The sequence below is a fragment of the Suricata suricatta genome, chromosome 9, assembly GCF_006229205.1.
Source record: "Suricata suricatta isolate VVHF042 chromosome 9, meerkat_22Aug2017_6uvM2_HiC, whole genome shotgun sequence".
In the NCBI taxonomy this organism is placed as follows: domain Eukaryota; kingdom Metazoa; phylum Chordata; class Mammalia; order Carnivora; family Herpestidae; genus Suricata; species Suricata suricatta.
This window is the reverse complement of record NC_043708.1, coordinates 104,460,081-104,481,715: the sequence shown is the minus strand read 5'-3', so window position 1 is coordinate 104,481,715 and position 21,635 is coordinate 104,460,081. Positions and strand designations below refer to the sequence as shown.

At 41.5% G+C, this 21,635-nt stretch overlaps 2 protein-coding genes across 10 annotated transcripts in view; one reads left to right on the top strand and one right to left on the bottom strand.

The window, feature by feature from the left end:
- Nucleotides 1–21,635, top strand: part of AAGAB (alpha and gamma adaptin binding protein) — a 272,788-nt gene that overhangs the window by 171,714 nt on the left and 79,439 nt on the right. The window lies entirely within an intron of this gene.
- The window catches only part of IQCH (IQ motif containing H), a 205,999-nt gene that overhangs the window by 156,334 nt on the left and 28,030 nt on the right, over nucleotides 1–21,635 (bottom strand). For 4 of the 8 annotated variants that reach the window (XM_029950214.1, XM_029950215.1, XM_029950216.1 and 1 more), the window contains exon 5: nucleotides 13,108–13,224. In XM_029950214.1, coding sequence (XP_029806074.1) covers nucleotides 13,108–13,224 — 117 coding nt within the window. Of the gene's footprint in view, nucleotides 1–10,387; nucleotides 10,757–11,926; nucleotides 12,782–13,107; nucleotides 13,225–21,635 lie in introns of those variants that run through there. The other 4 variants (XR_003912800.1, XM_029950218.1, XM_029950221.1 and 1 more) reach the window with 4 other exon arrangements.

Below are 21,635 nucleotides of genomic sequence, written 5' to 3'. Positions count from 1 at the left end.
CTAACTGAACTAAGTTTCCATTTTTAAAGCCATCAGCTCTAGAGAGTAGATCTTAACTCTTCTCACAACACATACACTCGCACAAAGGGTAATTATGTGAGGTGACAGAGGTGGTAATAATCACCTTACGGGTTGAGGGGGAACCAACTCCCCTTTTCTGATCCTTGGGTTAATATAAGCCTCTTACTAAGCCACTTACTTAGCCAATTACTAAGATCAAGTAATTGATCTTTTACTTCTATTCCCAGACCAAGGCGGAGAAATTTCTCCAGCAAATTCTTTGGTCATCAGGGGAACCGTTTTTGGCTGTGTCCTAGATCTACTCCTCGGCTGCAGGTCAAAGTCCTCATCCTCAGAGCCACCTCAGGGAGCATAGAATAAGGATTAAGAATGCCAGCCTGGAAGTCGAATTATGGCCCATTGACTTGTAGCTGTGTGACTTTGGGCAAGTTATTTAACCACTTTTGCCTCGGTTTCCCCAAATATAAAATTAAAGTAGTAAAATAGTACTCAACCTGTAGGGTTCCTGTGAAGATTCCATGAGATAACTTGTCTGTTGTACTTAGCACCGTGCCCGGCAGGAGAGGCACCCAGAAATGCTGACTCTCACTTAAAATGCAGTTTCCTGAGCTGGTAATACATTTCAGCTTAACATGTAGCCTGGAGCAAATGCACAGCTAGGTGTCCTGCGAGTGTTCAAGATTAGAAAATGGAGGTGGTGGGGGAATTATCTTTCCTTCTGTGGAAGTTTACATCCTATACTTGAAACTACCGGCAAATGGAATAATAAACACGAGTTTGTGGGGAAATGGTGGTATCTTCACCTGGGATTTCAACGTTTTAGATTAGATGATAACTTCCTAACTGAGAGGGTTACAGTTTTGGAACTTCTTGGCTGAAAGAGTCAGTCCTCTTTCCCCTAAATTATGGTTATATTAAATGAATCTGATATTGGGTATCCAGTACATCTTTAAACAGGTCGAGAAGACGTTGGGATGATATTTTCTTGGTGGTCAGCTACCTCTCTTGAGCCAGTGCCTGAAAACAGTGAAAACACTTTACATCTCCTGGTAATTCCCTCCGAGGGTCAACCCCTTTGCCATTAGAAATGGAAAACAGTATTTTGAAACTCAGAAGAGAATTCTCTTAGGAACATATTAAACAAAGTGGGGTTGCGGTCCCGAGGCAAGCTCATAGGAGATATTCGTGCCATTGAATTTGACCACCGGCCATATCTGAGCCCCTCACCAGCCAGGCATGGGGAAAGGGGAATTCCTTTGCTCTAAGTGGCCCCAGTGGCTTAAGAACTATGGGAAGCAGGGTATCTCGCTGAGAAATCCCTGAGGATAGTTTTGCATTACAGACTAGTTCCTTCCCACCTCTCTTCTTGTCTTTCTCTTTCTCCTCCTGATTCATACTGTCTCTTCTAGCCAGGGTTTCTCTCCTGCTCTGGGTACTACAACTATTTCGATAGGAAGAAAGAGCAGTGACAAGGAGATTATGTCCCCAGACTTCTCTCCCGAACTCTGAGTGTTAAGCTAAAAAGTATGAGTAACTGATCAATGTGGAGAGCTCCAGGAATAAGTCACTTTAAAAGACCCTGGGGTGCCTGAGTGGCTCAGTCGGTTAAGCTTCTGACGTTGGCTCAGGTCAGGATCTCACAGTTTGTGGGTTCAAGCCCCGTGTCAGGCTCTGTGCTGATAGGTCAGAGTCTGGAGCCTGCTTCAGATTCTGTGTCTCCCTCTCTCTCTGCCCCTCCCCACCTCAAGTTCTGTCTTGCTGTCTCAAAAATAAATAAACATTAAAAAAAAAATGACCCAGGCCCCCAATAGGAATGTAGTGTAACTAGTGTTACCAGAGAAGCTAGATACCAACTGAAGTGAGTGGCTTGTTACAGTAGGAAATTAGTAAAAAGGAAGGCAGGGGTAAAGAACAGAGGCTCTAATATCAGATAGGCCTTGATTTGAATCCAGGCTGTATCAATTACTAATTGCAAGATTGGAGCAAGTAACTTAATTTCTCTGAGCCTCAGTTTCTTTATCAGTAAAATGGGAGAAGTCGCACTTCCTCCACTGGGATCCACGCGGGCATGGGTTTGAGAAGCTCAGCACGATGGAGCGGGATTCACACAGTCCAGTCCAAGCAGATAGCAGCTATTGATGATAAAAAGTTGAGTCACAGAATCAGAATTTCTCAGCGTCCATAAAACGCTCCGCAGGGATGGATTCACATTCCTTTGGCAGGAGTAGCTTCACAGATGGATGCATCAGACTATAAATGTGTGATGCTGCTCACCATGATGATCGTCCAACTAATTACCCTCAGTCAGTTCCCCTGTCCACTAAGCAGCCTTCTCACTGCGCTTTCCAGATAGCTTTCTGAGAAGGATACAATGTCCTCACCAGATCAGGCTGACCTGAACCTCCAGGTTCGTCTGACCATTATAGATAGCTCTCCTTGGAATAAGTGGCACTCCAGTTATACGTCAGTCTCTCATGAGTTCAGCAGTGCCCAAGAGACTGGTCCAACTCTGACAGAATGGAATCTCTAATCCTGTCAAGTGGAGGGTGGGGTCACACCCTGGGTTGCACCAAATTAATAGCCCTCCGGGGCTCTGGAAGCTGCGCCTTGCCGACCTGCAGCACAGGTAGAGCCAGTCTCAAGGCTAGTTTCTTTGAGCTACACAGGACTTTTTAAATTATCTAGCAAGAATTTACAAACCCAGAGATTTCACCGAAGCTCAGCACTCCAATAATGCACACTTAGCTCCGCACCCAGTCACCACTGTCTGCTTTCTCGAGCCCGGTCCCAGCAGACCTACTTTTGTGACTCCTGTTTTAAGTAAGAACACTTTGAACATTTTCTTAAGGTTTTTACTTCTTGCAAAAGAGTGAAAAAGGAAGAAGAAGGCCTACCCCATGAACACTCCTTTTCCTTTTTTTTTCCTGTTTAGCATAAGCAGATAAGTTTAGAAACACACCCGTATTTTAGAAAACACTTGATGAGGATAGTCATTTCTTTGCATGACCAGTTGGACCACAGAGAGCTGGTAAGCGGGTGAAATTGGGGAGGCCTCACACTGTCCTGTGCTGAGGCTGGTAATTGGCAATGAGGAAGGGAAGGGGTGCAGAGAAGACGGTGCAGGGTGGAGTGGAGGGGTGGGCAGACTGCGTATACGAGAAGTCAGTGACCCCTGTGCTCCAATTGGCTCTCTTGTCTCCACAAATCCGGCCCCAGGTCCTGCTTTGGACTAACACTGGGGGAAGACGCGAGACGTGGGGAACAGGGATGGGTTTCCAGGAGAGTCCTAGGTAGCGGTGAGGAAGCATTTAGCATCCGGACAGAAAGCCCAGCCATCCAGCTAGGTTGGCAGCTCTGAGTGGCCACTCACATGACAGGGATAGAGTTGTATGTAAATGGTCGGGGGAAGGCTGCCTGTGGAACTCTAAATAGGCCGTTTCATGAACACTGAACAAGTTCAAGAGACAATGCCAGATAATGCTGTTCGAGAAATCTTTATAGGCAAAAGGAGAGGAAATAAAGTTTAATAACCAATGAGGACATCAAGGAAGAGAGATCATTCAGGAGAATTCTAAAGCCGCCATTCAGGTAGAGCATCCGTAGAAGTGATCTAATTTCAGAAACTGTCTGCCTTCAGCCCTTCTTTTTATGATCTCGCCTGGGAGCACACAATTAGATTTCAGTAGCCCACTCAAGGCCAGCCATCCATTGGCCTTACCTGCCCAACCACATCTTTTGGGTTTTTTCCCCTTTATAAAAATTCAAGATGATTAGGCGAAGCTCCGGGCCACCCTCTGTTACTCATTCTTCTCCACCTCTGGCTCCTTCCAGTGCTTCAAATGCATGCCCTCTTGTCTCGGACTCCCACCAGTTCCTCCCAAGGCCTATTTTGACTCAGGCCTCCTCCTGGTGGTGACGTCCATCACTACATTGTCTCCCCTGAGAGACTGGCAGTTCTCCAAGGCGCCAAGGTAGCATTCGTTGATCAGGGAGACACAGAATCAGCCCTGTGGCCCCAACAACGACTCAAAACAGTCCATCTGTCCTGAGTCCTTAGAGACTAATGGTGTTCCCTTGATAGCATGGCACTTATAGCAGCTGCATGGGCCCAATTAGCTAGCACCCAAGTCTTCTGAGTCTCCTCTTGGTCTTTGATTCTTTCCACTGAGGAGCTCATGACTGCTTCTAGACCTCACAGTTGCCAGCCGTAAACAGATTTGTTCAGACTATCATTGCAGATAGAGATGGAAATCAAGAGACTATCCAGATTGGGTATTTTGGTGGCATATTGTCCCAATTTTATAGCCTAATGAGAAGGACTTCCTCCAAATAAATATCTTCTGGGCTTCCATTACACATTCTGCTTCAGAGGTGATGATTCTAAAGAAAGTACAGGGTGAATTACTCTAATCTATGGGTACTTACTTCTGTTCTACCAAGGAGGTTTTAAAAGGCTCAAAATGTATTCTTGAATTCAAGTACAGTTTAAGGTACAATGGGTTAGAATACTGGAGAACACAGTAATTGTATTTATTCATCACAAGTACCTCTCGGTGGATAATTAACCTGGGCCATGATAAAAACAATTCTATTAGGCCCATTTCTCTTGTGGCTAATGCTACTGTGCCACTTGCTAAAGTATTTTTCCTTTGCTTCATTCTAAACAGAATGCTTACTATAATAATGCAAGTATTACCTTGTGCATAGCAGTTCCATTTTCCTGCTCGCAATGGAAGAGCCACAGTAGTTAGAAGAGAGCAGGAAGTTTTATATTTTCACTCATGAAGATGCAATTCTTATGAAAATCTGCAGATCTTTCCACTTTTTCATAGGTTTCTTGTACCATTAACTAAGAGAAGCGGTCTTTTATCCATAAGGAATACAGGGTTTTTAGGATACTTCTCTATTCTGATACATACTTTGCCCTATGCTGGATATTTGTATAAAAGAAAAGGAAATCTATCACAGGAAGTTCAAATTTGGGGGGGATCATGGACCCCTTCAGTCGTACAGACCCCTATGCAGAATAATGTTAAAAAATTTTTTTTAATATTTATTTTTGAGAGACAGAGAGAGTGGGAGCAGGGGAGGGGCAGAGAGAGAGGGAGATACAGATCCCAAGGCAGGCTCCAGGCTCCACAGAGCCTGACACAGGGGCCGAACCCACGAACCGTGAGATTATGACCTGTGCCAAAGTTGGACACTTACCCGACTGAGCCACCCAGGTGCAGAATAACGTTTTTTAAATGTATAAAATAATATACACCAGAAACCAAGTGTATTGAACTACAGTTCTATCCATGGACCCCTGGTACCTTAAACCTATCATAGAGCTGACTCAGGGTCCACCATCTACGTAATGTTTGGCTCTTCAAAGTAGAATTTGAGGTTAGAAACCCAGACTCCTAGTTACTAGAACTCAAGTCCCAAGCCCAAGCCACAAAGTGCAAAGGCAGTAGATCAACATCAGGGAGCAAGGCTAGCTGGTGAGCAGGTGGCTCCTGACCTGGGATGATTTCAGGGCAGTGAGCGATCTCTTCCTGTGTCCCCAAGTCCCCCTTCTCCCTGTCCACTCAGGCTTGAAATCCCTTAATAGAGTCTCACTCCTTTGGTTTAATTAAATAGAGGATTTACTCTTGTTAAAAAACAAAAACCCATGGGAGAGATAATACTCCATGCCAAAGATTTTCAAATTTATTTTCAGGCATAGAACCTATTTTTCAAATGCAACCTTAAATAGAATTCTGATAGGTAAGTAAATGCAAGTTTTATAAGAGTTTAGTATAATTCTATATGTTGAATTATATATAAACAAGTGTATATATATATGTATATATATGTAAATCAACACTGGAAACAATGAGGTTGTCGTGGAGGCAAATTATGAAATCAAGAGTTATAGATAATAACTACCATCTTACACCCATCTCAGTGTGCGATTTATTTCTGTATTTTTTTCTCGCATGCACAAGATGGAGAAAATTCTGATGCAAATAGATAAGGAATTTCAAGTAGCTAACAATGTGTTACGGTATTTATAACCTTAGGATCTCCCTCAACTAAAATGGTCCAGAAGCTCTAAAGAACAGTAGGAAATTTTTTGTTTCAAAACAGAATCACAACAGTATCTAACAAGTGTTCGGATTCCTTGGTAATTAAGGATCAGTTGGTGAATACTCTATTTAGGGAGATTTGTCCAGTAGATTTCATAAATAAGTTGAATCCTAACTCCCCTACTGACTTCATAACCTTAGGTGAGTAGCTTAATCTTAGTCTCCATTTCCTCATGTGTAAAATGGTTATTAAAATGTCATGTATTTTATAGGTAAAAGGGTTAAATATGATAGTGTTCATAAAGCACTTAGCACGGTGTCTGGCTCAGTTAATAAGTGCTTTTATATAATAATAATAATAATAATAATAATAATAATAATAATAATGGAAGTACTTTTCAAATATGTCATGTAACATTTTAAGATGTTCCATCACATCCAATTTAAATTTCTTTTCTGGAGGGTGCCTGGGTGGCTCAGTCGGGTAGCTTGGTTTCGGCTCAGGTCATGTATGATCTCACAGTTTGTGAGTTCAAGCCCTGAATCGGGCTCTGTGCTGATAGTGTGGAGTCTGTTTGGGATTCTGTCTCTCTCTCTCTCTCTCTGCCCCTCCTCCCCTCACTCTCTCTGTCTCTCTCAAAATAAATAAATAGACTTAAAATTTTTTAAAAAATAAATTTCTTTTTGGACATCTCAGCACCCTCTTGTTTTAGATATTCACTCAGTTTCAAAACAATCTGCTTTTGTTTTGTGGGTTAGTCCAAGCTGTAAGATGATGCTTTGCTGCTGACCTGACCTTTTATCTACAGCTGTGAGCGAAGTCACAGGGCGCCCCGCACTGCCAGGGGAGGGTTGTATAGCCCATTTCCAACCAGGTGAGAACCAACCCAAACCTAAAACGAGCAATGAGATGATCTATAATGCTACAGAATCACACTGTTACGCGTGTTATCGTAATTGTACCAGTGACTCTTGCGTTGCCAACCATGGGCTCCAGAGAACTTGCCTGACTTTTAATGCACGGTAGCACGAGTGTGTCATGATACCAATACCAGTTGAACGCTAGCATGGGCTAGCTCCGCTTTAAGACCTTGACAAGTATTCAGCCTTCACTTATTTTTATAATTATTATAGGAGTGGATATGAGCAGACCTAAATTTCAAAATGTGACCAGTACAAAGATACACTCTAGCTAGTGAAAGACATCTTTATAAGAAATTCAAATGTGCATGTGTGCACATGCCCATGCGCTCAGAGTTAACCCAACAGTGCAAACTACTGCATTGCTGGCATCTAGTGTGTACTAAAATTTGGTGCCTAACTTAAGTATCTCTGTGTTGTTCTTTACTGCAGTTTAAAATGGTTTGAAGATTTATCAAAAGTTAAATATGAATTGAATGCTTGCAGCCTCCCCAAAACTCACTGGGGTTCTCTGTAAGAGTTTGAAAACGAGAGCATTAAGCCTTATTATTCATTTATACTGGAGTGTGAAAGGAGCCAAACCAGATCCTTTTCTGGAGGCATAGGTACGAAGAAAGGGAAGAAAGTATGAGATTTCTATGCTTTGTTCATTTCTCACATAGGCAGGAACCTTATCAGGCACCTATTATGCGCCAGCAATGTTATATTATCTATGGTTTCCAGAACACCCTTGCCTAATGGGCATCATTGTTCTGACTCTACAGAAGGGGAAACTGACAACCTGAGATGTGCACTTGCTGACCTAGAATTGTGTAACTGGAAAATGGCAGATAGGACCCATAGCAATCCACAGGATTCCAAACCCTTCCCACCATACCAGACGGCTCCCAACCCAGCTCCCCATTTTAGAACCCAGGAAAATGAGAATGAGTGAGGTAGAGTAACTTGCTCCTGGAAACAGCTAGTTGGTGGCAAGGAGTCCAGGAGCAAGGGTGTTTCAAAGGAATCTCTATCGGACGGCCCAGTGGGAGGAGGCCTAGTACAACCAGGGTAACCGGGGCCAACAAAATCGCTTCCTCACTTCTAGACTTGGCATCAGTCACTTAGTTTCAGTCAGAGTCTAGATGAAGGAGGAGACAGACCAGTTCTCTCCTGAGCACTGCTCAGGGCAGTGGAAGATCTGAAAACAGGCAAACGGATCAGACTACAAGGTCCCTGCCCTGTTACCAGTGTGGGAAAGAAGGCATCATCATAGGAAACATTAAATAGAATCTTTGGAAGCTACCTCAGTAATATTTTGGTTCTCTCCCTCAACCCCTATGTGAACGTAAGTTTTAAATGTCAGTATAAAACGTGGCATAATACAATATCAGAACTGTCACTAGTCCTAACATTTTCAGAGCACTTATTGTATCAGGACCTTTGCTAAGTGCTTTGAAATCTCTCATTTAAATCTCAATATAATCTTGGGGATACTCTTATTATGGAGATTTTCTCATGAAACAATGCAGGCTGTTTCTGGGGGATTCCCCATCCAGCAAGATTCACACCAGGCGGTCGGACCCAGAATCACTACGCTCAGAGTGCTGGCAAGTGCTTGGAGTTCAGCATGGGGTTGGTCTGGAAATGCATGCAGGATCTCAGTACAGAAACTCAGGAAACACCCAAGTAACCTTCAAGAAGTTGGAGAACCAGTACCGTCGGATTTTTTGTGACTGTTTTCCGGTGCAAGCACAGCCTCTGACGGCTTCTTCCCACCCCAGAGCCTTCGTGGCTTTTGTGAGAGCCGGGAAGCAGCCAGTGACAACTCTCTCATCACTTCCTTCAGCGTTTCCAGTCCTCCAAACCCAGACGGAGCTGAAATTCTACACAGCAGCCACACATGAAGGCGATACACCACCCCTTCCATCCACCACTACCACCGCCATATTGGTGGAGTACATTTTAGGAATCAGGAGTTAGGAACACGAGAAGTCATCGTTTTCTTGAGAACTCTAGGCAACCTGAAGAGAAAGCTTGCTTTAACGGCAGAGGTGGGGATGCTGTGCATGCCATCACAGTCCTTGGGTAATGACTGCATGTCGTAAATGGGATATGGCATTTCTGAACGCCTTTAAAGCTATTTCCTTTTGTTCCACTAATTTAATTTACCAAATGCTCCTGGGAAAAGGGAGGGGGACCAAGATGCTGACTTCACATTTCCTGAAAAATCAACATTTTCTTTTTAAACTGCTCTCAAGGAAATTACATCTGATTGTTGTCGGCTGTCTCCTTCAAACCCCACCTCTGTCAAAATTCTGACCCGGCAGGTGCGAGGAAGAATAGATGCAGAACTTGAGTGAATACCCACATCTGTTTTTGGAAAAAAGGAACAGAAGCAGCACAGAAGGAAGTAAAAGAGATAATTGCTGGCTTGAACTACAATACATTTTACTTGTGGGCAGAGGGCCAGCTTACAGCCGGCGGAATATGCAGGCCCATCCTATTGGAATTCAGCGGTGGGCCTCCATTCTTGTCCGGAGACAGCTGTGAGCCAGCAGCCCATAGCATCGCAATCAGGCGCCGAGTTTTGTCAAGGAATGCTGATATGTACAGAAGCAGCTTTGTCTGCTTCAAGTGCACCCCTGCCTCGTGAAATGACAGTCAATCTCTGATTCCAGATGACAAGAACTGGATAAAAACTTAAAACAAATGGCGACCTTTCAAAAGATTAATTTGTTTACCAACATGATGTTCCCTCTCTGTCATCTGAGACGGGGGTGACCTTCACTTTCCCGTGTCCGGGCTGAGAGGGTGCTGACTACAGTCATCTGTTAACTCCATCTCAGCAATTATTCCCTTTTTTATTTTTAGTGACAAGAAGGGCTTATTAATTCACTCTGCTTCTTGTTATGGTTTATAAATGCAACAAGCTCATTCTGAATTACTGCAGTGTAACATCAATTTGTTTAAATCTAATTCTGCTCCCATTGCCAAATTACGTTGTGACTGTAATTGTGGCCATATGCATGGGCTTAAAACACAATCAAGTTTTGAAATCGGCCTTCTTCCCCCCCTCCCCCAGTACCTCTGCCCCCCCCCCCTTCTGGTGCTTCTTCTAATCATTTGACATTAACACAATTGCCTCGCTTTGCATTACTTTATCATTCCCGAAATGAATGTACTTTCACGAGAGAGATTACTATGTACACCCCAAGTAAAACAGTAAAGAATGAAACTATGATTTGTGAAGTGTGGTTGCTACCCAACTAAGTTAGTGAACAGCCCTGCATAATGGATGACTCATAAAATTGGGAAATCATAATAGTATTAAATTCAACCTCATGAATAAATAAAAGATTCTAAGTTTACATTGCATTATATATTTATTTATTTGGAAAGTGGGACCAAAGAACTGGTATAATTCTAGAGCAACTTATACGTTGCCACCAAGAAAAATGTTTTTATGCTTCTTTTCTAGGTCATAACAGTTATCATCAGAGTTATTTGTGCAGCAATACAAAGCAATGTTTTGTTTGGCTATTTTGTTATGCATTCATAATCGTTCTTTTAAAATTCATGCTAACAGAGACATGTTTCAAACCTTCTAAGAAACCTCTTTTATTTAAGAGAAATAAATCCAAGTCAAATTTTCTGTAGGCCTCTGAAAGTCTAAGTGGGACTAGATGTCGGTGAGGAATTATGAAGATCAGAGATTTCTTCTTGTCTCCCCATACCTGGGAGGCTTCGCTCTGAAACGTGTTAGAGGGTTGTTGTCATTGCTTCATTTGACGGATTTCAGATATGGAAAAAATTATTAATGAGTTTCACTTTCAGCGCTTTTTTGTAAATTGATGTTATGGAGCGTTACAGGATATAAAAATCTGAAGGAAGTGTGTGTGTGTGTGTGTGTGTGTGTGTGTGTGTGCACGCGCGTCTGTCTGTCTGTCTGGGGTATATATGTGTTTTGAATGTACTAAAATCTTTGCACCAGCCCCTTACGATGAGGAAGCATATACCTCTCTATAAAATGGAGAAAATACCCGTTTCTAGGAACCGATCATGTAAATCAGCTACGTATTCAAATTTGCTCTGTCAAAAATGTCTAAGATTATTTACTGGCTTTTGACAAGCTGTTCAAGTTTCATAGGAAGTAAGGGAACACATGGCCCTCGGCAGCCAAACCATCATCCTCTTTGTGTTTAGAGTAGTTCTAAAAAAGGATTAGCCTTGATGCTGCTTTTCTAATTAACTACACATCACAACACTAGACACATTGCTTCAGTTTGGGTACGTGCTTTCAAACACATTTTTATAAGTGGTAAATCACAACTGTATTTGTTCCCAAAAGCTCTCCATGACTGTTTAAAACCAGTACCTAGATTATTTCTTTAGCAGGACTTTTGGCACAGCGTTTCTGTTTTATAAATCCAAACTGAAAATGCCGTTTCTCAGCTGGCACCACTGTACATGCATCCATCAACGCTAACTGATAGGATCAACTCTTTTGATTGAATTGCCAATAGTCAGCTTGAGCAAGATGTATACAATGTACATACATTTTAGAGCATGCTGGTGTAGAGTTTCATGGAGTCAAGTTTAATGGGAGAAAAGAATCATCAGTACAATAAATGAGTGTATATGATCTATGTGTCTTGTGAGGCAAAGTGCTTTCCCAAATGCTCTGTGATCAAAGTACTTGGGCACAGTCCCCAAAGCACTAATCCTATTGGGAATTAGAAAAAAATACATAACAAATAACTAAGGGTCTGCCCCAAATTTTGGATATAGTTCTGAATTCCTATTTATGTCTGAATCTTCACTCACATTCATGAAAGTAAAGCATAATCCTCTAAATCTAGAGGTATGCCTTTTTGAACTTCGATGTCAGAAAAAGTTTGCTGGAGAGGCAGCGGTTGCCTTGGGCTACGAAGCCTCAGCACTCCACCAGCTAAGCTAATATTATTAATTCTAGATGGAAGGAAAAAACCAACAACAAAAGAGAAATCTGCCTCTGTCTGTGCAGCCAGAGAAATAATATTTTTATTTCAAGGGCTTTGGGCTCATGGGAGGCAGCTAAAAACCTTTTCACATTATTCACAGTGACATTTTAAATAAAGTTTCAGCAGGAATAAAAATATTGAACTTTCCGGTTATTTCTTAGGCTATACAAGTATTTCTATGATAAAGTGCTCTCAAGCCAAACCTGATGGAATAATATAAGGCACACACAAAGAAACTAAAAATACAGTTCAGGGTTACATGAATGAAGCAGGCAGATGAAAATGTCTGCGTAGGAAATTTAGAAGATTAATCTAAGAGACTCCTCTGGTTGGAAATGGTTTTGCAATTGAATTCTAAAATTAATCTTGGTTTTAGTTTTGATTTCACCAAAACATGCATTTAAGGGCTTTCGAGGTTAAAAGTGTACTTAAAAATTTATAGATGTCATCTCAGTAATTGTTTTTCAGGATTAGAAATAATCTCAAATCAAATGATTTCTCAATGAAAATGAAGCATTACCTTGAAATCTCCTAAGAAGACCCCACAGCACAGAAAGTACAGTCCTTGCTTTGGGACATTTAGCAGCTGGTCAATGGCAAATAGAGGCACAGACTCTGGGATCACTTAATGCCAATCTGCATTTGATTATTCTTCCCTCTCATCATTTTGCTGACATAAAGAATTAACCTATGCTTGCTTCAGATTTAGAATAATATTCTTAAATTTTGTGAACTCTGTGATCATATGCCGTAGAGCTGATGATACGCTGCTGTTTCCTTTTGCTTTTTCTAGTGGTCAGCCTGCTATCAAAGAAATAAAATATTTAAAATTCTTCTACTCATTTTCGTTGTTTAAATTATTTCATCCTTGTTAGAATTATGATGCCAGATTATTTAGGAAGAGCAGGTAAAACAGACAAATTTGAATAAGCTACAAAGAGAGCTTCTAAAAGTAGGTTTACATGTTTTTCATCATTTGTAATTATAAACCAAATGAAAGCCACTCCATTTCATCTCATCCAAATTCTAAGGACAAAAGGAACAAAATCTACAATGTATCTTACAAAATATACGACTTTAGATTCTTAAAAATAAAAAGTAAGAGTTCATGAAAACAACTCCTTACTTACACGTGCTTTTCTCTGGTTAACATATGGCAAACTGATTCCATAGGTCGCCCTTACAGCACCTCTGTGGTGGATGTTTTCAGGATTGTGCACGATTTTTACATTCGACCCTATCTTTCGCTGGAACAAAGAAACAATGAAACTTTCATGCTGAATGAACAAAAATGCTAACCAACATTTTATATCCTCTAAGGAGTATGAAGTTCTTTGAAAATTATTTTTTTAATGTAATTCTTTCTGCAAAAAATACATATATATATATATATATATATATATATTTGGGTTTCTAATTTGTGCTGCTAATTGGTCTCTTTTAGTCACAGAAAAGGAACTTTCTGCAGCTTTTCCTCCACGTTTCCTATCACTCATACAGTGATGTTACACCATTCATTTCCTCAAAAATCGTACTAGAAGCCACCCAAGGTAGACAAAGGACAGGGATGCCTGGTCTCGGTTTATTTTTAGCTTTCCAGGTCAAGGATTTTTGCCAAAGAAATCTATGCTACAAATACACAGGTAGAGGGCTCCCTTGGTCTGTTAACGTGGCCACTGTCCTCAAGGGACGGTTACAGGTAAATCTCAGTGCGGACTCGGTGAATTTACCGCAACAAATTTAGTTACTCCTTCACCAAGATCTTGCTGTCTATAGGATACACCTGTGCTCTCATTAGAACAAAAAGCATTTCGTTTGAACCACGTGTTCTTCATTTTAAATAATTCAAATTAGTCACTGCTGCGATGCCTAAGTATAAACCACCAGAGAAGACAGCACCGTGGTGGTGGGAAAGGGCCTGGGGCGCGTGTGCAGAGACCTAAGTTCCAATCTTGTTCCTCCCGTTGTGCCTCCTGCCCCAGACTGCCTGCATGTAACCTTGGGTAAGTCACTTTCCTTCTTGGAAGCCTGATTTGTTTGTTTTTAATTTGCAAAACGCAGCAGTTAGACTTAGGGTGTCTTGAAGAACCATTCACCTCACCCTCTAACCTCCACCCCTCCCGCCTTCCCTGTCACCCACATCCTCCCCTGCTTTGCTTTCTAAGATTTGATGCTAAAAGGTAAGTTGACACTTAAGGAATATGACATTACTGACAGTTTCTGAGGTCGTGTGACAGTTGTGATATATAACTCACATACTATAAAGTTTACACCTTTAAGAGTATATAATTCAGTGATTTTAGGCATATTCAGAAAGCTCTGCCACCATCCTCCATCTGAAATTAGGATTTCGGAACAGTTTCATCACCCCAAAAGAAACCTCCTACCCATTAACTGTCACTCCCCATCCCGCTTCTTCCAGCCCCTGGCAACTACTAGTCTACTCTCTGTCTCTTAGACATTCTAGGCATTTCATGTAAAGAGAATCCTAAAATATGTGTCCCTTGTGACTTTTTTAAAAAGGTGATGTTGTGAGCAATTAAAAAAAATTTCCTTTCAATTGAGTGTCTTAGTTCTAGGGGTGATCTGTTGCAGTTGTTAAAATGGTTGTAGAAACCAGGAAGATTAGTTCATGATCCAACTATTTGGTTATAAACATTCATAAGTGGGCTGTGCCTGAGGTCAAGGTGAAGGGGAACATACAAAAGTACCTACGGAATGCGTGCTGTCCAGATAAGTTATTTCTTGACACAGGCTTCAAATCTTTCATTTATTGTTTTATAGTAGTTTTTAAACCAAATCTTTAAATAACTGCGCACAGCTGGCCACTTTATTTAACCCATGCAGGGATACTGGTTGAAAATAAGGCATTTCTATTTTCTTTTCCTTGAAGTACATGTGGTTGCAAAAACAATGGAGTGCCTAATTATAAATGGCTTTCCTTCGGTGGGTAATCCACACTCCCAGCACTACTCCGGGGCTTTCGCGTGGAAGCCGAGTGCCTCTTTTATTGAAATTAATACCTGAACATAATTTTTTTCCTTCTTAATTAAACTTTCAGAATAATTTCCCATCCTACCCAGGATTGGGAAATTGCTAATATGTATTATATTGACTGGATGTGGTTTCTGTAATTAGGGTGTTCTTCTTAAATGTGAACCCTGCATACCACTGACGGTAATAGCTTCATCTATCATGTCTAAGCTTTGTTGGAACTTTTTAATTCTGGGATCATTGGCTTGGTGGACCATAGCAGTTTTCTTAGTTTTATTCTGCTCCATCAACTTTGTGTGGCTTCAGTACTGGCGTACGGAGGAAATTACCAGATATAGAGTCATTGTTAAAAGTGGCATTAAAATTCAGTGGTTTTCTGCCCATTTTTATCTTTCTGCGGCCCTGGGCATAGCTCCTTATGGAAACAAATCCAAATGTAAATAGAAATCCAAAAGACATGACCGGTTGTAATATCAAGTATTTATCAGTTGACTTCTAAAGTTATGGGAGAAATCCTTTAAAGTTATTAATATTCTATCATGTACTCTTTTGGCACCAAAGCATATGTATGCCAAAATAATAACACACGATTAAGTTTCCCTTTTAAAAACATATTAAAAGAGCCTCCATTTAAATAAAGTTAACATACCAAATGGTTTCACTATCACTACCAAATACGTCCATCACCCAAATTTGTCTCACAAACCACCTGTCGAGATATATAGGAAAATACTTATAAGCATAAGCTGTGTTATCAGCCCCACTAAAAAGATTGTTTTCAAGAAAAGCCAGCTGTCAATTTAAAAAAGAAAATTTCATCAATCCATGAAGCAGAAGAGCAAGCTTGGGAAAAGCACTGTTCCCAGCAGGAAGATAAAATACCAAAAGTACTTCCAGAAACTTTTCTTACATTGATCAAGAAAAGGCAGCGATTTGTTTCATCTATCTTGAGTCACTAAACAATCTCAGCTTGGAATTCTCTCCTTTTGATAGTAATTACAAGCAGATATATCAAATGTGACTCTCATTTAGACTTTGGTTTGTAAGAACAAAAGTTATTATCAGAGCCAATTACTGGTTTACCTACATGGCTGCACAGAAGCAGGGAGCTCAATTTTCATCTCATCAGTGATTTTGTGGTATTTATTTTATTACTATGCCCACAAAGCTATACAAGAAGGAAATAGCTTATGCTATTAAAACTAGGGTTTAAACATAAGAGGCTAAGGTTTCTTTTCGAAGAAGTTCTGAATTAAAAACACTAGGCAGCGTGTTAATACCAACTCCCCAGACATGGGCAGACCATAAAATGACATACATCTGAGCAGTAGATCCCGCACAGAGTAATCAAAATGGAAATGCTTCACAAAGAAAGTTGAGACAGGCTATTTACTAAGTTACAGTATTATCAGCATAACATTATTCTCAACAGTGTCTGCTGAAGTAATGCCTTCTAAAGTGGATATTGCCTAGTTATTATTTTCCCACTGGTTAAAGACCTCTGCTGTTTAATCTCAAGACCAGAAAAAAGAATCCAGTTGCCTTTAACACTCCGATTCTTTCAACCATTATTATATTTAATGGAAAGAACAATAGACAACAAATCATGGTTCAAGCCACGTGATCTAGATTTCTCATTTGTAAAACTGGGTAAACATACCTGGCAGGGTTGTTTGTGAGGCTGAAATGATTAATGTACGTTAAGTATCTCGAAATGATAAAGCACTACTCAGGAGCCTACTGGCCAAAAAAAATGACTGCTATTGATCAAAACACTTCAAATATATAAAACCCGTGAATTATTTATATACATATATAATTATATGTTATATATTATAAAAATATAAAACCCATGAGCTCTTTATATACATATATCATATGTATATGATAGATAGATAGATTTTTTTTTTTTAAGTAGGCTTCATGCCCTGCTTGGAGCCCAACACAGGGCTTGAACTCATGACCCTGAGCTCAAGACCTGAGCTGAGGCAGCCCTCCTCTCTCTCTCTCTCTCTCTCTCTCTCTCTCTCTCTCTCTCTCTCTCTGTTTCTCTTTCTCTCTCTCTCTCTCTCTCTCTCTCTCTCTCTCTCCTTCTCCCTCTCTCTCTCTCTCTCCCCACTTCTTCTCCCTCTCCCTCCCATACTCATGGTGTCTCTGTCCCTCTCAAATAAATAAATAAACTTAAAAAAAAAAAGATTGGGGGTGACTGGGTGGTTTAGTCGTTAAGTGTCTGACTTTAGCTCAGGGCTGTGCTGACAGCACACAGCCTGTAGCCTGCTTCAGATTCTCTGTCTCCCTATCTCTCTGCCCCTCCCCTGCTCACACTCTGTCTCTCTCTCAGAAATGAATAAATATTAAAAAAAAAACCCTAATCTCAGCTTAAGAGCCAGATGTTTAACTGAGAGCCACCCACGTGCCCCACAAACCCATGAGGCCTTAATGTTTTCCCCTCTCTGGAAACACCTACTTAATAAAATTGATATATTAATTTGAAAGTAGAAAAAGAAAAAGAATCAAGCATTTGTCCTGCTTTTCCTGAAAAATCAACTTCTCAGCTTCACCAAAGAGTTGGTAAAGGGCAGTTCTCCACAGTAGCTAATAAGTGCAGAAGGAATGGTAGAATTCTAAAATCACTGCTTTGTAATCCCTAACAAAAAATAATGTCTTCAGGTAAACATCACAGGTCGCTAATACCAGTAGGGAATTTTATAAAAGGTAGATCAAGCTAGTAATACTCAGACCCACTGATCAGTCTTAACATGTTACCTGAATATGACCAAGCTTCTAGATAAAACTACTAGTTTACAAGAACTACTAGGGACAGAGGAAAACCTAAAATGACACCATGAGAGTGCAATCCACCAAATTCAAACAGTGAAGAAAAGACTTACAACAAATGACCTGGTTTTTCAGCCAATCAGGGGCATTTGTGAAATGAGAGGGAAATGTTTTTAATTTTTTTTATGTCTTATTTATTTTTGAAAGACAGAGAGAGACAGTGCGAACAGGGGAGGGTCAGAGAGAGAGGGAGACAATCTGAAGCAGGCTCCAGGCTCTGAGCTGTCAGCGCAGAGCCTGACGCGGGGCTCGAACCCATGAAACATGAGATCATGACCTGAGCCGAAGCCAGCGCTTAAACCACTGAGCCACCTAGGCACCCCGAAATGAGGGGGAAATGTAGCTAACATGAGATGCAAATGCACTGTGTGGACCTCGTTTACATCCTAATCCAAAAATTAGAAAAACAGTTTCAAGGGGCACCTGAGTGGCTCAGTCAGCTGGGCATCCGACTTTGGCTCAGGTTATGATCTAGCGGTTTGTGAGTACAAGCCCTGCGTGGGGCTCTCTGCTGATGGCTCAGAGCTTGGAGCCTGCTTCAGATTCTGTGTCTCTCTGCTCCTCCCCTGCTTGCGCTCTGCCTCTCTGTCTCTTTCTCTTTCAAAAATAAATAAACATTTTAAAAAATTAAAAAAAAACAATTTCAAAATAATCGGGGAAAATGCATTATTTGTTAGATGTGATCATAGTTATGGGTTTTGAGGTTTTTTTAATTTAAAAAGTTTTTTGACATTTATTTTTGAGAGATAGAGACCAAGCATGAGCAGGGGAGGGGCAGAAAGGGAGACACAGAATTGGAAGCAGACTCCAGGCTCTGAGCTGTCAGCACAGAGCCCCACGTGGGGCTTGAAATCATGCACTGTGAAATCATGACCTGAGCTGAAGTCAGAGGCTTAACTGACTGAGCCACCCAGGCGCCCAGGTGATGTGTTTGTTTTTGTTTGTTTTAGTCCTTATTTAAAGTTCGTAAGGGTAAGATAATATGATGGCTGGATTTGCTTTAAAAGACTTCATGGAGGGCGTGGGTGGCTCCGTCGGTTAAGTGTCCGACTCTAGATTTGGGCTCAGGTCCTGACCTCACAGTTTGTGGGTTTGAGCCCTGCACTGGGTTCTGTGCTGACACTGCAGAGCCTGCTTGGGCTCTGTCTCCCACTCTGTCTGCTGACCCCCAGCTTGTCCTCTCTCTCTCTCTTTCTCTCTCTCCTCCCTCCATCTCTCTCAATAAATAACTAATATCATAAATAAAAGACTTGACCAAAAAATGTGGAGGGAATAAATGAAATAAGGTTGGTAACATTATAGTAAATGTTAAAGCTGCATGTTGGTTACATGGATTTCATTCTGTTTGTGTCTATTCAAAAAAATAATCTCTTTAGTAAATAAAGGCCTATTTAAAATTAAAGGGTGGGGGCACCTGGGTGGCTCAGTCTGTTGAGCCTCTGACTTTGGCTCAGGTCATGATCCCATAGTCTGTGGATTTGAGCCCCTTGTTGGACTCTGTGCTGACAGCTCAGAGCCTGGAGCCTGCTTCAGACTCTGTGTCACCCTCTGTCTCCCCTCCCCCGCTAAAGCTCTGTCTCTGTCTCAAAAAAAAAAAAAACAACCATTAAAATTAAATGGTGATTAAAATCAAACTATTCATGATTTTATTATTGCTTCAACTCTAACACTCTATGCTGTGTGACAGCCCCTCTACCTCCCCGCCAGGGCTGGAGGGACCAACAATCACAGCATCACGTAACTCCAAGCTGCTTCTAAATTGCCCAGCTGCTGCCTTACTGCCTCAGGTTCACAAAACCTTAAGACTTAACTACTCCTAGTCAGATGAGTCCCTCCTGTTTTCTGATTCCTGTTGGAGCTGAGTTGTAGACTATGAGAAAGGTTGGGGGAGAGAGCGAGCATTTACTCAGCTCCTATTTTGTGCCAGCCACTGTAATAGGTGGGTATTGTCCTAATCCAACGGGTTCACTTTCATCTTTAAAAGGACAAGAGGAGGAGCGCCAGGGTGGCTCAGTTGGTTGAGCATCCTACTTTGGCTCGGGTCATGATCCCACATTGGTGGGTTCAAGCCCGGCATCGGGCCCTGTACTAACAGCTCAGAGCCTGGAGCCTGCTTCAGATTCTGTGTCTCCTGCTCTCTCTCTCTCTGCCCCTCTCTGCTCATGCTGTATCTCTCTCTCAAAAATAAATGAATATTTAAAAAATTATAAAAGGACAAGAGGGAGCAGGTGATAGTATTACTCCTTTACCAATGACGATAATAGGTTAAGTGACTTCTCAAGGTCCCACAAGTGAGGAGATAGGATCTGATTTATGTCCCCAACTTCAAAACCTCTTTCCGTCATAACATGCTCCCACATCATAAAGATATGTTCGTTGATACATGCTTGATGCAACTTCCTAGCTGCCAGATCCTTTACTCCCACTCTAATCCTCACATCCTTGGCTTGGTCTGGGCCCTCCTCGATTGCTACACAGACCTCTGCAATGGCCAGTACAGTGGTCTCCTTACTGCCACTCCATCCCCTGCATGAACTCTAGAAAGACTGAACATCTTATCACTAATTAAAATATGTCCCTTACCTCTTTAACATCCCCCAAAAGTTTCCCTTAGGATGGCATGATCTGGCCCTATCCTACCATCCAGCCCCCTCTGCTGCATTTTATCGTCACTATTCACTGAGAGGCTAGCCTGTCTCCACATACAACGTGTTCTCTCCACCTCTGCAGGTGAGCGTGCCACTCCCTCTTCTGCAAACGTCCTCTTCTTTCTTCAGAGTCTTCTGAGCACACCTTTACTCTCAAACTTGAGCTCAGATCAGGCACGATGTCCTCTGGGAGAGCTCCCTAGTCTCTAGCTCATTTTCTCTACTCACAACAAAATATTTTCACTCATTTATTCATTCATTCCAACATTAAGAGCCTGCTAGGTGGGGGCGCCTGGGTGGCTCAGTCGGTTAAGGGTCTGACTCTTGGTTTCAGCTCAGGTCATGATCTCATGGCTCATGAGATTGAGGCCCATGTCACGTTCTGTGCTGACCGTGCAGAGCCTGCTTGGGATTCTCTCTTTCCCTCTCTCTCTTTGTCCTTCCCCTGCCTCAAAATAAACAAACATTTAAAATAAATCTATAAAGGTTTCAAAAAAAAGCCTGCTAGGTGTTGGTGAATGAGGAAAAAGTCCCTGCCCACATGGTCTGATATTCTTGAAGGGATGTAAGGAATTACAGTAGTCATGTAAACAGTTGTATAATTACTTTCAGATTGCTACAAGTGGGATAGAAAATGATGGGAGGTTCCCCTTAGGTATGGTGCTCAAGGACAGCTTCTCTGAATAGATGACCATTACATTAAGGCCTGAATGAAAAAACTGAGCTAGTCATGCAAAGATCTGGAGATAGCTGAGGAGTGAGAAATTGATGGTTAATGAGAAGGGATAAGTGCAAAATTGAAGGCTTTAGTAAGGAATGACGTCTGGGCGCCTGGGTGGCTCAGTCAGTTAAGCATCTGACTTCGGCTCAGGTCATGACCTTGTGGTTCATGGGTTCGAGCCCCGTGTTGGGCTCTGTGCTGAAAGCTAGCTCTGAGCCTAGAGCCTGCTTCCAGTCCTGTGTCTCCTTCTGTCTCTGCCCCTCCCCCTCTCATGCTCTGTATCTGTCTGTATCAAAAATAAATAAAACATTAAAAAAACATTAAAAAAAAAAAAGAAATGACCTTGACAGGAGGACACTTCCATTATGACAAAGGAGAAGGCCTAAAACATAACTCTACACATAGAAAAATTAATGAATTTAGTAGTGGGAAGGTCAGGACTAAGTTTCTCTGAACT